General features: G+C 35.9%; 2 protein-coding genes across 2 annotated transcripts in view; one reads left to right on the top strand and one right to left on the bottom strand.

Annotated features, from left to right (window-relative positions):
- Positions 1-1239, top strand: part of cep72 (centrosomal protein 72) — an 11179-nt gene extending 9940 nt beyond the window's left edge. The window contains 3 exon segments of the mRNA XM_071582436.1: positions 737-863; positions 933-1020; positions 1098-1239. Of these exon segments, the coding sequence (XP_071438537.1) occupies positions 737-863; positions 933-1020; positions 1098-1158 (276 nt within the window). The 3' untranslated portion in view covers positions 1159-1239.
- Positions 1240-6367: 5128 nt separating this feature from the next.
- On the bottom strand, positions 6368-15044 carry tppp (tubulin polymerization promoting protein). The gene is made up of 3 exons (XM_016294365.1): positions 14716-15044; positions 8126-8279; positions 6368-7017 (listed from the first exon to the last, which is right to left on the bottom strand). Exons 1-3 carry the CDS (start codon positions 15042-15044, stop codon positions 6811-6813), a joined length of 690 nt encoding a protein of 229 aa, XP_016149851.1. The 3' UTR covers positions 6368-6810.
- Between the last annotated feature and the right edge of the window lie 864 nt (positions 15045-15908).

The raw sequence follows: 15908 nt of genomic DNA, 5'->3' as shown, positions 1-15908 counted from the left end.
CTTTTTTTTTTCCAATCTTGTTGCCCTCTAAAATGGGCAACCTTGTTGCCTACAAAGAAATTGCTTATAAATGTACCAAATACTGGATTCTAATTTTTTTTTTCAATTAAAGGTTTTGTATTTCTTTTTGGAGCTGGTTGATCATAGGCCTCGTTGATCTGAGCTCATGCACCTCTGAACATTTTTGAGTGAACATTGCCAAAATTATCCACAAATAATATTTAAGGGTTAACAAAAGCCCAATTACAACGTCCGTGTGATTTGTGTGCCATATTCCAAGATAGTGCAAGATATCAATACATATGGCACACAAATCTATCTTATGACTTAAGAAGACTCGGAAGTATAAACATTACATGCACGATTTTTTTTTAAAAACTAAACTTGGATATTTTTATTTTAAAACTGAATGATTTTGGTAATGTGACAGTCTCATTTTTAGAGCGTCTTGTACAGTTAAACACTATGATCCCTTGCATATTGAAATTATATGTAAATTAGGTTATGCATTGCTCAGCTATTTTGGGGATGCATGTATGAAAGTATCTGAATTTTGCACATCACAACCTGCCTTTTGTGCATATACTTTTAGGATGAAATCTACACCAAGTTTGGTGTTTTTAGTCCTTTTGACCTTTTTTTCCAATTTGGAAGTAAATAATGACTTAACTTTTTTTCTCTTTCATACGTCACATTAGAGAAGGCAAAATGACGTCTGCTGTTGTCTTTAATGCAGGAAGCCCTTAATGAGCAGCTGAAGAGCGTGCTGGAGGAGAACGTGTCTTTACAGAAACAGCTGATCTAAGCAGAAAACAAGCTGCTGTCGTCTCGGCTGAAGAAGATGCCAGACATGCAGGACGGAGGTCAGTTTTCTAAATGAGAGTTGTTCAAATACAACAGGGTTGTTAATGTTTGTGCTGCTGGATTTTTAGGACAGCGGACGGTCCCTGAGGATTTGAACGTGAAAAGACACACAATTCAGGAGGGGAACGGAGCGAATGTGCAGCAAGAGAGCTACAGGTACGTGTCAGGACGATCCAAATGCTACACCGCTTTAAAAACTTCCAACGTTTGTGTTGATTTTGTCTTTTTTGCAGGTCTTTGATTGCCAGAAATGAGCGTTTGCTGCGGCAGCTGGAAGAGGCTCTAATGAGCTGATTGCTGCAAATGAAGAACGTTCCTCTGATAGACATCTAGTGTGAATTGATTATAGATCTGCCCTTCAAAAGATGATATATGAGGTCACATCTCTTTTTGTAGAAGCCTTTTGTTTTATAAACACTCTGTAAAGCAGCATGGGCTCTGTTTATTTCTACATCTGAGATTTCAAGTCTTGAACTGATGCAAAATTGCTTGTTCGGTTTGTGTGACAAGGTAAGTTTTCTGTTCAGACAGACTTTAAACATGATTTCTGTGGGTCTTTAAAAAATCTTAATTCACCCTTCCACAAATGAAGGCCTTAAAAAGTCAGAAAGTCTTCAATTCATAAAGTCATGGCATTAAATGTTGTTTTCCAGTACAAACATCTAAACATCCTTAAATCAAGATCCATTTACTCGAAATCCAAAATGAAGATCATGTAAGTCTTATTTTTTGAGAAATAGAACAAAATTAAATGAGTTTATGCTTAAAACAAGAACAAACATCGGTCAATGAGGTATGAAAATTAATGTTTTTTTTCTGAGCCCAGATATTTTTTCTTGTTTTGATCATAAATATTCATTTTGATAAATTTCTCAGAAAACAAAACGACTTATCTTGTCATTTTGCTTCTCAGTGCATCTTGATTTAAGAAACCTTACAATTTGGTCCTTAAATTCTCATTATTTGGTCTTAATGTCTTAAATTGCCCTTCATAAAACCTGCAGAAACCCCTGTTAAAAAACCACGTGACAACTAGCCCCGATCTCCACTATGCTCCGCTGTTGCAGAACACAATCCTTCGAGTCTTCATGTGCGTTAGAAATAAACGAGAACCAGGCAGTTTTTTGTTTTTTTATTCAATACGATGCTACAAAACACTGACACGTTAAAATCGTTTTACCATCACCATATGACATGCATATCAGGATACTGCAGAACATTAAAAAACATTATTTAAAAATAAGTCAGTATTGTTCCTCAAAAAGCATGGTTAACAATATTTGGCATTAAGCAAAACATTACAATCATACTTAAATACAACAACATATATACTTATTTGTGGTTTGTTATCATAAATATGAGTCACTTTCTGCAGGAGAGCTTGACATTTATGATCCGTAGCCACTATTCTTTTTTGAAAATAGATGTTCTGTAGAATATGAATATGAATAAGAATATGTCTGTACACTCTCACTCCTCCCTTCTTCACTCCATAGACATGGACAATATCGTCTATTACAAACTTCAAGGTTCCCATCATCACATAGTTTAAAATATGTGATTTTCAGATCTGGAAAAGTCGTAAAATTGTAAAAGTTTTTTAAAAAATCTGCTCTATGCTCTAAAATATTAAATTGGCTCAAGTAAAACTGAATTGAGTGAATCATTCTTTTGAGTTGATTCAGTGAATCAGTGGTTCACAAAACGGTTTATCAGTAAAAAAATGTTAGGGAATTTTACATTTGTGTTTTCTAGATCTGAAAAAGTCATAAAATCTTAAAAGTTATTTAAAAAATCTGCTCTATGCTCTAAAATATTAAATTGGCTCAAGTAAAACTGAATTGGGTGAATCATTCTTTTGAGTTGATTCAGTGAATCAGTGGTTCACAAATCGGTTTATCACGTAAAAAAATGTTAGGGAATTTTACATTTTGTGTTTTCTAGATCTGGAAAAGTTATTTTAATCTGCTCTATGCTCTAAAATATTAAATTGGCTCAAGTAAAACTGAATTGAGTGAATCATTATTTTGAGTTGATTCAGTGAATCAGTGGTTCACAAATCAGTTTATCACGTAAAAAAATTTTAGGGAATTTTACATTTTGTGTTTACTAAATTGGGAAAAGTCATAAAATCTTTAAAGGTCTTAAAATATGTATGATGAATATAGATTTGACTAGTAGTAATGTTCTGTTGAAAATATTGCGCTTGCATTGAGTAAAACTTGTTTGCAAGCCATAAAGCAGTCATCAGTTTGAATGATTCATTAGTGAATCGGAATGTTCTGGAAATCTCATGGAAAGTCACTGACTGGTCAGAAGTGTGGGAACCCTGACGGTTGGATCTCGTCCAGCGTGTTCAGATGGCAGTGCGTTTATAAATAACTCCGAACACTAGTTATGGTAAAGGGAATGTATTCATTTAGACGTATGCCATGCCAGCGTTAGTTACAGCATGTCACTTCTCTTGTAAACATTGTTCTGTAGGCAGAAACACTGCACGTATGAAAATAGCAAAGTGCCTCGATATGGCCTTAAATTTTACAACAGTACTTTTCAAACTAAAATCCACAGCAGAATACAAAACACCTTTTAGTAATTTAATTTGCAGTTTGATCTATTGCTGATAATCAGGCCCAGACAGAATCTGCAGGCTTAATCGCATTTTCAATGCTACATAATGGATTTTAATATGGTAAATGTGCTAATAATAAAGCTTAGAGTAGGCAGAAAGATAAGTATTTCATGAACAAACATGCAATTTGGACGTTCCTAATTCAGCGCAGCAGACTCTGTGTGGGTCTGATTATACGTGTTCAAATCATTAGAAACTTCTGCCAACTATTTGTTTTTGTCATGTTTGGCCAAAGCTTTTAGTTCCGATGCACCGAGGAGTTTTCTAAGGACAGTCGGCCACGTTTCCCGCTGGTCTGTATTGAGGTATGATAACGCATCATGCATTGGGTCAGATATTGTGATGCAGAGCAAACAGGGAAATAACGAAAAAATCCTGAACTTTTGCTGATGGTGTTTCCGTTTACATACTATAGTTAATCACTCCACAATTAAAACACACAGGCAGTGCTTCATATTATGCCATTATAGCATTAGAAATACATGGTTATGCCATCAACTTCAAAAAACATCGACCAAACTTCTAGATATACAATCTTGAGCACCAGCAGTCAATTTTTTATGCATCAAACAATAACTTGTGATGCATTCGGTTATTATTATAAAATATATGTGAAATGCAAACAAAATCAGTCGATTTTTTAGAGTAAAATCTTGGTAAATGAGACGGGGAAGCAGAACCAAACGATTATAAAGTCAAGCCATAAATGCATCTAAATTAATTCACCAAAAAATGAAAATTTGCTGCAAATGTATTCATTATGAGGCCATCCAAGATGTAGACGAGTTTGTTTCTTCATCAGGTTTGGAGAAATGTAGCATTGCATCAGTGTCTCAGCAATGGATGCTCTGCAAGTGAATGGGTGCCGTCAGAATGAGAGTCCAAAAAGCTGATAAAAACATCACAATAATCCACAGCACTCCAGTCCATCGGCTAACATCTGGAGACGACAAAAGCTGAAACTAATCCAGCATTAAGACGTTTTTAACTAAAATATGAGTTCATAATCCATAATAACGCTTCCTCCAGTGAAAAAGTGGTCTGGTGTGACTCAGGAGAGAAATCTGCACAGATCAAGCACCGTATAAAAGCCAAAACAGCTCTAAACAAATATGTGGCTGGATTTTGATGTGAGAGACAACAGGAGATGCACTTTTTCACTGGAGGAATTATGAATTATAGACTCGTATTTTAGCTGAAAGCAACTGTTTAAAGTTAAAAACGTCTTAATGAAATCCATAATAACGCTTCCTCCAGTGAAAAAGTGGTCTGGTGTGAATCAGGAGAGAAATCTGCACAGATCAAGCACCGTATAAAAGCCAAAACAGCTCTAAACAAATAAGTGGCTGGATTTTGATGTGAGAGACAACAGGAGATGGACTTTTTCACTGGAGGAATTATGAATTATAGACTCGTATTTTAGCTGAAAGCAACTGTTTAAAGTTAAAAACGTCTTAATGAATGATTTGTTTCAGCTTTTGTCTTCTCCAGATGTTAACTGATGGACTGCAGTGCTGTGGATTACTTGTGGATTATTGTGATGTTTTTATCAGCTGTTTGGACTCTCATTCTGACGGCACCCATTCACTGCAGAGCATCCATTGCTGAGACACAGATGCAATGCTACATTTCTCCAAACCTGATGAAGAAACAAACTCATCCTAATCTTGGATAGCCTGAGGATGAGCACATTTTCAGCAAATTCCATTTTTTGGTAAAATATTCCTTCAAATTATGCATAATTTATACTAAGACAAATACATTTAAATATATTTTATTGTAGGCCTGAAACATAAGCCCCTTTCACACAAATTACACATATAGACTCGTATTTTAGCTGAAAGCAACTGTTTAAAGTTAAAAACGTCTTAATGAATGATTTGTTTCAGCTTTTGTCTTCTCCAGATGTTAACTGATGGACTGGAGTGCTGTGGATTACTTGTGGATTATTGTGATGTTTTTATCAGCTGTTTGGACTCTCATTCTGACGGCACCCATTCACTGCAGAGCATCCATTGCTGAGACACAGATGCAATGCTACATTTCTCCAAATCTGATGAAGAAACAAACTCATCCTAATCTTGGATAGCCTGAGGATGAGCACATTTTCAGCAAATTCCATTTTTTGGTAAAATATTCCTTCAAATTATGCATAATTTATACTAAGACAAATACATTTAAATATATTTTATTGTAGGCCTGAAACATAAGCCCCTTTCACACATACAGTCTTTACTGGTAAATTACCGGTTCTGCAATTTACCAGTAAGGGAAGTTGTAACATTACCAGTAAATTAACGGTACGATGCTGTGTGTGAACGCAGAATGAAGATTACCCGTATGAGCACATGCAAAGTCAGAACGCGCTGACGAATGAAGTCTGCTTTGGGCCAATCATATAGTTCTTATGCAGATGAGGTGATTACTCTGAGCTGTTTACAGTAAGCTCCGCTGCTTTTAATTAGTTTTTCTATGTAAATATGCACTAGATGGACAACTTTGACCGTTGGACACGTCTCGCTGCTTTTTCAATGTGTTGCGCTCGAGACCCGGCCTTCTTTTCCATTTTCCTCGTGTGGACGAATGAAGACAACGCCGCAGCTTTGAAAGATTATTTCTGATGACTGACATCACAGAATTTACTGGTATTTTGGTGCTGATGTGTGAATAATCTCTTACCGGTAAAAAGCCAGAACGCCGTTGCTTGTGTGAACAGCATACTTATTGTAAAGTCATTCTGGTCATTTTACGGTAATTTACCAGGATTGCCGTGTGAAAGGGCATGGTGTTAGAAATGCCAAGGTCATGGGTTCGATTCCCAGTGAATGCATGAACTGATTTAGCCCTGAAATGCAATGCAAGTTGCTTTGGATAAAAGCATCTGCCAAATGCATTTAAAAAAATTAATGGAAATGTTTTGTGTGTTGTTGTAACGCAAATTGTGGACATGCACTGCATTACTCAAGCATTTAAAGTCTATTTTAGGCCTGATTCTACTGCATCATTAGAGAAGCCACAAAATGCCAAATATTCATTTCATGTCAATATTCACCACAGATTAACAGCAAAAACCTTCACTAGTAAGCGTGCAATACTGTAGCCATTTGTCTTTCTCTTGGCATCATCGTGTTTGTTAGGAACGTACCAGCTGGTGACGTCGGCGTTTGATGTAAACAGCGTTCCAGTTAGAAATAAAACACTTATAGGAAGAGGAACAAACTCAATGTTATTCACAGAAAAAGACGTACCCTCAGTGGAAAATGGGAGATCTGTTTGTGCTTTATAGAGTCGGGTTCACTGCTGGACGGAGAATCTCACATGGGTTTTTGGGGAGGTTTTTGAATTTTCTTCTCGTATGATCCTGCGTGCTTGTATCCAGACACGTATCCGGACGTGTCCACCAATTCCACTCGCCTTGCCTTGCCCTTCCCGCGGCCCGTCTCGTCAAAACGCTCCTTGTGCGATCCGGTGAACTTGGTGGTGTCGGTCAAACGGGACACGGTCGGGGAAGCAATGGTTCTCTGTGAGTCCAGAAAGAGACTTATGATCAATTCCGTTTTATAAATTAGTCTCTTCTGCTCACCAAGGCTGCATTTGTTTGATCAAAAATACAGCAAAATTGTGAAATATTATTATAATTTAAAATAGCTGTTTTCTATGTGAGTATATTGTAAACTGTAATTTATTTTTGTGATCAAAGCTGAATTTTCAGCATCATTACGCCAGTCTTCAGTGTCACATGATCTTCAGAAATCATTCTAATATGCTGATTTGCTGCTCGAGAAACATTTCTGATTATTATCAATGATGAAAACAGTTGTGCTGCCCGATATTGCAAAAAATAGTGATACATTTTATTTTCAGGATTCACATATGAATAGAAAGATCAAAAGAACAGCATTTATTTGAAATAAAAATCTTTTGTAACATTATAAATGTCCCTTTTGATCAATTTAATGCATCCTTGCTGAATAGAAGTATTAATTTCTGTAAAATAAATCCTACTGAACCCAAACGTGTATAAGCTCATGAAGTCTTCATATTTATCATCACTGTCATATAATCATCACAATCATTACATTTAGAAATCACCAGACAGTTTAGTTATTAAGCTGTAAACGCTATTCATTCACATACATTTAAAAGCAATAATTAAAGCAATAAGTAAGTAGATATCATCCATATACTACAGGAGGCATTCCCAAACTTTTCTGTCATCCAAACCAGTTTGATCTCAAATATTTACCTCAGGTCACCCAGACATTTTAAGTTAATATTTCAATAATTTGACAATTTCACAGTTCTCTGATGTCTGTTAATGGTCACATTAAATGAAGATGAAAAAATAAATGATTTAAAATACTTTAATATTAAAGATAATATTAATTAAAAATATAAATATTAAAAATGCAGGTTTTATTCTTTATTATATATATATATTATTTAAATTTTTATGATTAATTATTGATTTTTATATGAAAACATTTTATTTTTTTTTTATCAACACATGAACCCCAGTTTACATTTATGCATTTAGCGAACTCTTTTATCCAAAAGTTTGAGAAAAACAGGATACTATCAACGCTTATTGATTTAGAGAAAGAGCAGCACGTCTGCAGTGGGCTTTACCGTGACTCCAGCTATAACGGGTGATTTCCCTTCTATCATTCTGTAAACCTCTTCCGCGGCGTCCTCGCTGCTCTTATCTTTGAAGCGTTTCCTGGCGAGCTCTTCGAGCGCTTCTTTGAACTGGCTGTATGTAATAGTGCGCGCAGATTTGTTCCTGGAAAACAATAACAAATGGATGATAAATTCGTCTGTATATATTGTGGCATCAAATATAAATACAGAGCAGAGCAGAAACATGCAAGACCTGATTAAAAGAGCTTCTGTAAACACATGAGAGAAACACTTTGAGTGACACTGAAAAACATTTGCAGCTTGGATGTTCTGCTTTTGCATTTTACACGAGAAATAACACAGCGTGTGAACAACACGAGGGTCAGTAAATGATGATTTTGAAATATACTTTCAATTGATAGTTCACCCAAACATTTTAGTCAGCTGTTAAGATGAGTTTTGTTCTTCAGTAGAACAGTGAAGAAGATTTTTAGTTGAAACCGTGGGCCTTGGTGATTCATAAAATGCAAGTCAATGGCTACCGTCACTTTGAAAGGCATCACAGAATGAATCCCCGTGACTCCTGATGATATATTGAGGTCTTATGAAGCGAAATGATCAGTCTGTGCAAGAAACTGAACATTATTTACTACATTATCACCTGTAATCCAGAGCCTCAGGCGAACAGTCCAGAGTGATGTCTGGTTCACAAACGAATCGTTCTTCTGAACCGGTTCTTTTTAGTGAGTTGAACCAGTTCACCAAATCTGACTGAAGCGTCTGAAACAGTTCAGGTCTCGAGCAGCACAGATCTACAAGTTACTCAATCGAAACTCACTTTCAGACGCCTGACAGTCACTCCGACATTTGCAGCTTGGATGTTCTGCTTTTGCATTTTACACGAGAAATAACACAGCGTGTGAACAACACGAGGGTCAGTAAATGATGATTTTGAAATATACTTTCAATTGATAGTTCACCCAAACATTTTAGTCAGCTGTTAAGATGAGTTTTGTTCTTCAGTAGAACAGTGAAGAAGATTTTTAGTTGAAACCGTGGGCCTTGGTGATTCTTAAATGCAAGCCAATGGCTACCGTCACTTTGAGAGTCAAAAAAGGCATCACAGAATGAATCCCCGTGACTCCTGATGATATATTGAGGTCTTATGAAGCGAAACGATCAGTCTGTGCAAGAAACTGAACATTATTTACTACATTATCACCTGTAATCCAGAGCCTCAGGCGAACAGTCCAGAGTGATGTCTGGTTCACAAACGAATCGTTCTTCTGAACCGGTTCTTTTTAGTGAGTTGAACCAGTTCACCAAATCTGACTGAAGCGTCTGAAACAGTTCAGGTCTCGAGCAGCACAGATCTACAAGTTACTCAATCGAAACTCACTTTCAGACGCCTGACAGTCACTCCGACTGGAAATGAGCTGAAATAGCGGCGAATCTGATCCTATGATGAATGAATCATTCGAGTCGCCTCAGTCACTGAACTGAGGAAATATGCGCATGCGTGAACCCAGCACTTGACGAAGGGGCCAAATGAACATTTTATGGTTTCTCATTGTTTAAGTAAAAAGTTGAGCTGATGAAGACTAGTTTTATTCACTTTATATGCTTTAGACACATAAAACATCCATGTTTCACTTCATTATTGGGTGCTTTAATAATATAATTGCGTATATTTTATGTCATTGAGTGATTATGTTAACAAACTAGTGAATTGAACCAGTTCATTGAAACACACTGTCTGAAAGAACCACATCGTGGTAAATAATCAGATTTCCTGTTCGCCTGAGGTTCTGGATTACAGGTGATAATGTAGTAAATAATGTTCAGATTCTTGCACAGACTGATCGTTTCGCTTCATAAGACCTCAATATATCATCAGGAGCCACGGATATTAATTCTGTGTTGCCTGATATGATCAAATTGACAGAAGCTGCTGACTTGCATTTTATGAATCACAAAGGAGCACGGTTTCAGCTGAAAATCTTCTTTACTGTTCTACTGAAGAAGAAAAGTTTGCACAGTAAGTACTTGGATAAAGGCCTCTGAAAGTGTTGCATGAACCGACAGCAGTGGCCCGGCGTCACGGCCATACAGAGTTTGGGTCGCTACACACGAGTCTTTCATTTCAGAAGAAGAAATGCACTTTTAATCATCTTTGAAAGAGAGGAAATGCTTCCTGTATCTGTAGTTGTTGCCCTCAAGAACCGAGCGTCCAATCAAACTGCACGGTATTTCGTTTACTTCAGTACGATAAACAGTTTTGGTTCTGTGTTTGCTCACCAAAATCAGCGTCCTGAAGCAGAACTAGCTGAGAACGGCTGATTTAACTGGTCTTGAAGCAGGATTTGCATTATGACTCCAGGCATGCACTTACGGCGAATGCATTCGGCCCGTAAAGCAACGCTTAAAACGGTGCACATAGTAACACGAATACAAACAGCCTTTACCGTGGTGATCAAAAGCCTATAAAGCTGGCCGTGTCATAGCAGCAAGCTTGGGTAAACACGCCTCTATGGATTTATAATTAATTCGATTTCTTTGCTGAGCAGTTTTGTTTGTGCGATTCTTCAGCGCTGCTGTCTAATGTCAGCCGCTGTTCTCTCTCACTGCTCTCTTCTCAACTATGAGGATGTGCAGAATGCTAGTCATAAACAGCAATATTACCCTACATATGCATTTATGAACGCATATAAATCACAACAGATGCAACACGCTCTGTTTGGCTCGTGCAGTCAGGCTCAAACAGGTCAAAAAACACCTGAGAAGCAGCAAAACATTTTGCTAAAATAACTTACATTTTGCTTGCTTGCTTTAACATAACACAAGAGTTGTGTGGACTACAGTCATGATATTTTCATGGTGTTTTTTGTCCTTTACAGGAAAAGTAAAGTATATATGTATATGTATATAAACACACATATAAATCACAACAGCTCTGCATCTTATTTGCTGAATGAAACCCAATACTTGTTTCTTACTCATTTTGAGGAGCTGAATATTATCTGTTTTGCTCGAGCATATCTCTTTTTCACAAAATATGACGCATATTGTTGCATTTTTGCTTTCAACCAGCATTTGTTGGCGAAGAAGTCTTGTACTCTCACTTAATCAGCCGAAAAACTGCCATAAAGTCATGATTCCTGTCTGAATCTGAGCCTAGATTACAGCGATTAGTTCAATTAGCCCATTTTCACGCATGACATTATTTGATGTCAATATTTTGTATTTTTTCCAGCAAGATGTTTTTGGCTACATTTGTGTTTTACTGCATTGAAACAGCCAGAGAAAAGTACAGATTTAATGGAAAAGCTTTAAAGTTTTTGACATTAAAGAGAGTATTTGAACATTTTTCCACTCCTTGAGCAGATTGTAAGTTATCATTAAAATTGTTGACATTTGACTGCTTTTATTTTGATAAGTGCATTAAAGCTGATATATATGTGTGTGTTTGTAATTTGCTAAATTTGAAATATTCTTATTTTGTAAAGAACTACACAATGGATTTTTACTGAGATTTTTTTTTAACTCAGCATCATCAAATTAGGTAATATTATATATGCAAATCAGAAGAATTTTTTTCAAGTTGGAGGGAGATTTGAGTTAATATTTCAGTAATTTAACAACAAATTCACGTTCTTTGTTCTCTGATGTCGGTTAATGGTCATGTGATATGTTTAGTAAGTGTTTTATTTATTTTTTACATTTTAAAACTATTTATTTTATTTTTTCTTTATGGTTTGTTAATCATAAGCTTTTAATCAACTCATGAACCCCAGTTTACATTTAGATTTACATTTATGCATTTAGCAGACACTTTTATCCAAAGACAGGATTATATTATTATATTTTTGAACTCAGCATCATCAAATTAGGTAATAATATCTGTGCAAACCAGAGAAAAGACGGCTGTGTTATGATTATGTTTTTAGTCTATTTGTCTGTAATGTGGTATTACGTGCTGAATGAGGGAGTACTGTAATGTTTGCATTGTGGTGTGCTGCAGCTTTAAATGCGCCGAGGCTTTATCAAGCATCATTAACATTAACACTGATTAAAGCAGACGCGTGCCTTTAGTTCTGATGCTGTATGACTGCAATCTTGATCTTTGGCCTGAGCTTCTGAGCACACACACACACACACACACACTGACTGCACGCTCTGTTTGGCTCATGCAGTCAGGCTCAAATAGGTCAAAAAACACCTGAGAAGCATCAAAACATTTTGCTAAAATAACTTACATTTTGCTTGCTTGCTTTAACATAACACAAGAGTTGTGTGGACTACAGTCATGATATTTTCATGGTGTTTTTTGTCCTTTTTGATACTTTACAGGAAAAGACCTGCATTAAAATGTTTAATAATACTCTTATAAGGTTAGGACTGACTTCCTTTTTGGTTGCACTTTTCCTTTAAATGTTAATGCATGCCACATATTGCATGCATTCATTCTTTCCGCCTCTCGTTTCTGCTCAGCCACGTTGTTCTGACTAGCAGAATGATATTTATTCTCGGTCAGTCGGGGTGAAGTGAATCTCTTCACCACTGCAGGCTTGATAAAAGGCAGACAATGTTTTCTATGCATGAATACTACAAAGATTTGGATAAATTAATTCTCCTAATTGAACGAACCAGCGCTATTATCTAAACATCTGAAGACTGAATGTTTAAAGGCGAGATCAATGTGTACGGTGCTCTATATTAAGGGCACGCTATTCAAATCTGGCCCTACTGAAGCAGCGATGACTCTCTCTGTCCTGCAGTCATCAGGGTTATTCAGCTTGAGCCATCACGGCCTGTGGCTGTGGGGGAAGAACCAGAAAAACATCAACACAGCACGACTCCTCTTCACTTTCATTGATAAGACTGTTGTAGTATATAGTTTTCGTTAATATTTAGATTTTCTGTTTTCACTTTCATTTGTTAAAGTTTTAGTAATTTTGTTGTGTATTTTGTCTTTTTTTTTAAAACGTCTATTATTATATTATATTAATAATATATATATATATATATATATTTTATTTTTTTTTCATTTTAGTTTATTTAATTTTGGTTATTTTAGTACTTCAACTTAAACTAAACGAAAATAAAAAAGGTTGCCTTGGCATCTACCTGAAATAAAATGTAATTTTATTTTATATATATTATTATATTATATTATAATTTTTTTGTTTTAATATATATTATATATTTTATTTCTATTAATGTTTATTAATGTGTATTTTATGCATGCACAGATTAAAAGCAAATATGTTACTGTTACAGGAAATATCACAGTTACACCCCTACACTACAAAGCCTTTTGCACTGATTCGATCTTTTGACACGTGCGTAATTTTTTATCCCATCTATTAACACGCACATATTGCATAATGCACAAATCAGCTGAGAAACACAATTTTATCCCTCATTTGGAGCATTCAGTCTCTGATACAGCTGATTTCTGATGACATGCACATGAGAGGGACGACTAAATACACACATATTAATCTGTCACTCACTCACGTCTTCCCTGCATGATTCACTAACCTTCCTGAACCTGCTGTGAAACAGTGATGCATTAATAGGAGAATCGGATGCGAGTGTGTAAAAGTGGGTCAGATGACCAGATGTGATTTAAAACCACATTTGAACGCAGTCTAAGTCAGATCTCATAGTGTTTTTGCAACATCTGTGTTTATGTGTATGCAACACACTGTGCCAGATGTCCGCAAGAAAATTCAATTCGCTGACAGTGTAATCACATCCTACCTAGATAGCACTGAGCATTTGAGGCACACTGCATTGGCCAAAATCATAGACAACATCGCATGCATGCTTCTTAGACAATGCAATCCCAGGATGCACTGCAACAAACTCAAAGTGAGTGATGCAAGGGAGATGGAAATGTTAATTGTAGCTCAAACAGGGAATGCATGCACTGCATGTATAAAATGTATACCGCTTTGAATGCATTAATGCTTCCGGATAAAAGTGCCTGCTAAATGCACGAATGTAAAATGTAATTGCACGTATATTTGTATGTTCGTCTTATTGTGCGTCTCAAGTCATTACCTTTACATCAGCAGTGTTGGGGGAAACGCATTACAAGTAACGCGAGTTACATAATCAGATTACTTTTTTCAAGTAACTAGTAAAGTAACGCATTACTTTTTAATTTACAATACAATATCTGAGTTACTTTTTCAAATAAGTAACTCCAGTTACTTTGTTTTCCCATGTATTGACTGACAGCTCTCCTGTCCCCGTGTTGAGAGAAATCGGGAGTAAGTGAGTAAGAGGCGCTGTGTGAACAAGAGAATAAATGTGAACATGCATTATCTCACTTGCACAAAAACAGATCCAGTATTCCTCAAAATGAAAGAAAACAGTGCAATGCAAACCTGCAATAATTAAATGTATTAAATAACACAAATAAATTTTTTTAGGGAGTAACGCAATATTGTAATGCATTACTTTTAAAAGTAACTTTCCCCAACACTGTGCATCAAGAACAAAAAAATTAATTTCTCTATGTAGAAAATGAATGTTACTTTTACTTCCATAGCCTAATTGTTGTGCTCTAGTCCTAAATGTTTACTTACTTGACTTTGGAGAAGACTATGTCCACGTCTGTGAGGGTGATGCCCTTGCCATCGATGATGCCACAGTCTTTACATAGTTTGGACCAGTTCTTGCCGTTCATGTCTTTGCCGGTGGCTCGCGTGTCTCCGTGGATGGCGAAGCGGCGGAAGGACTCCTCCAGCGCGGTGATCTCCACAGGTGTTTTGGCTCCCGCTCCTCCGTCACTCGTGCCGTTGGAGGCGGAGGATAGGCGTTTGGCCGCGTGATCTTTCGGGTGCTCGCTGTGGGGCCGCGTGGGTGAACTGTTGGGTACGGGGTGTTTGGCGGTCTGAACTTTGAACTCCTCCATGCTGCTGGTGAAGAACATGAATGTTAATAGTTAATATTGTTGCAACTTAAAAAGTGTGTTTGTGCATCGTCCTTTATTATAAATGACACGCTGTGTTAAAATGAAAATTAGCCATTGGCTCAATTCGGTACAATGCATGAAATGGAAGCATTTATTTTAAAATTGTGCATGGTCCCTTTTCAAAAAAAGGTAATAAATAAATAAATAAATTGGTAATTGTTCATTGTCTAACTGTTCATGTTTTGGCCACTTTGATGATGATCATAGTTACACTGGTAATATTAATTTGAATATATATAATTAGCATAATTGACATTATATATAGTAAATTATATAAATTTTAGTAAATTATATACACTCACATATATATATATATATATAGAGAGAGAGAGAGAGAGAGAGAGAGAGAGAGATTATATAATAATATAATATGAATTTAAGCATGATGAGAAATGGATTTTCATGTGTGTGTATATATATATACAGTATATATATATATATATATATATATACAATTTTTATTTCCTGTATGTAATAAATTATGCAAATATATAGATTATATATAAATTATGCATATATACAGTATATATATATATGTATATAATAAAATAGTATATAATAAATTATATATAAATAAATAATAATTGTATTTATAAATTATAATTCTTTTTATAAGAAAAAAAAGAAAAGAAATTAATCATAATCATAATTCCCCTAATTTACCTCAAACTTCTCAAAATGGAGCCAAACAACATTAATAAGACTTACAAGTTCACAAACCTGAAAAGTAATTTTGGGGGAATTTCTTTAAAAATACATTCCTCTTCCAGTCATTCCAACTCAACGTCCTGTGTGTTGTGGCCA

The sequence above is a fragment of the Sinocyclocheilus grahami genome, unplaced genomic scaffold (genome assembly GCF_001515645.1).
Source record: "Sinocyclocheilus grahami isolate Dianchi unplaced genomic scaffold, SAMN03320097.WGS_v1.1 scaffold316.1, whole genome shotgun sequence".
Taxonomy (NCBI): domain Eukaryota; kingdom Metazoa; phylum Chordata; class Actinopteri; order Cypriniformes; family Cyprinidae; genus Sinocyclocheilus; species Sinocyclocheilus grahami.
Note: the sequence above shows the minus strand (reverse complement) of the source record. Positions and strands in the feature narration are given on the sequence as shown.

Excerpts from the sequence above, each read along its gene's own strand:
- tppp (XM_016294365.1), bottom strand. The coding sequence starts at position 15,044 with ATGGAGGAGTTCAAAGTTCAGACCGCCAAACACCCCGTACCCAACAGT. Across the intron at positions 8,280-14,715 it reads ATAGTCTTCTCCAAAGTCAA|GAACAAATCTGCGCGCACTA; the intron begins GTAAGTAAACAT and ends ATTGTTTTCCAG. Across the intron at positions 7,018-8,125 it reads CCGTTATAGCTGGAGTCACG|AGAACCATTGCTTCCCCGAC; the intron begins GTAAAGCCCACT and ends CTGGACTCACAG.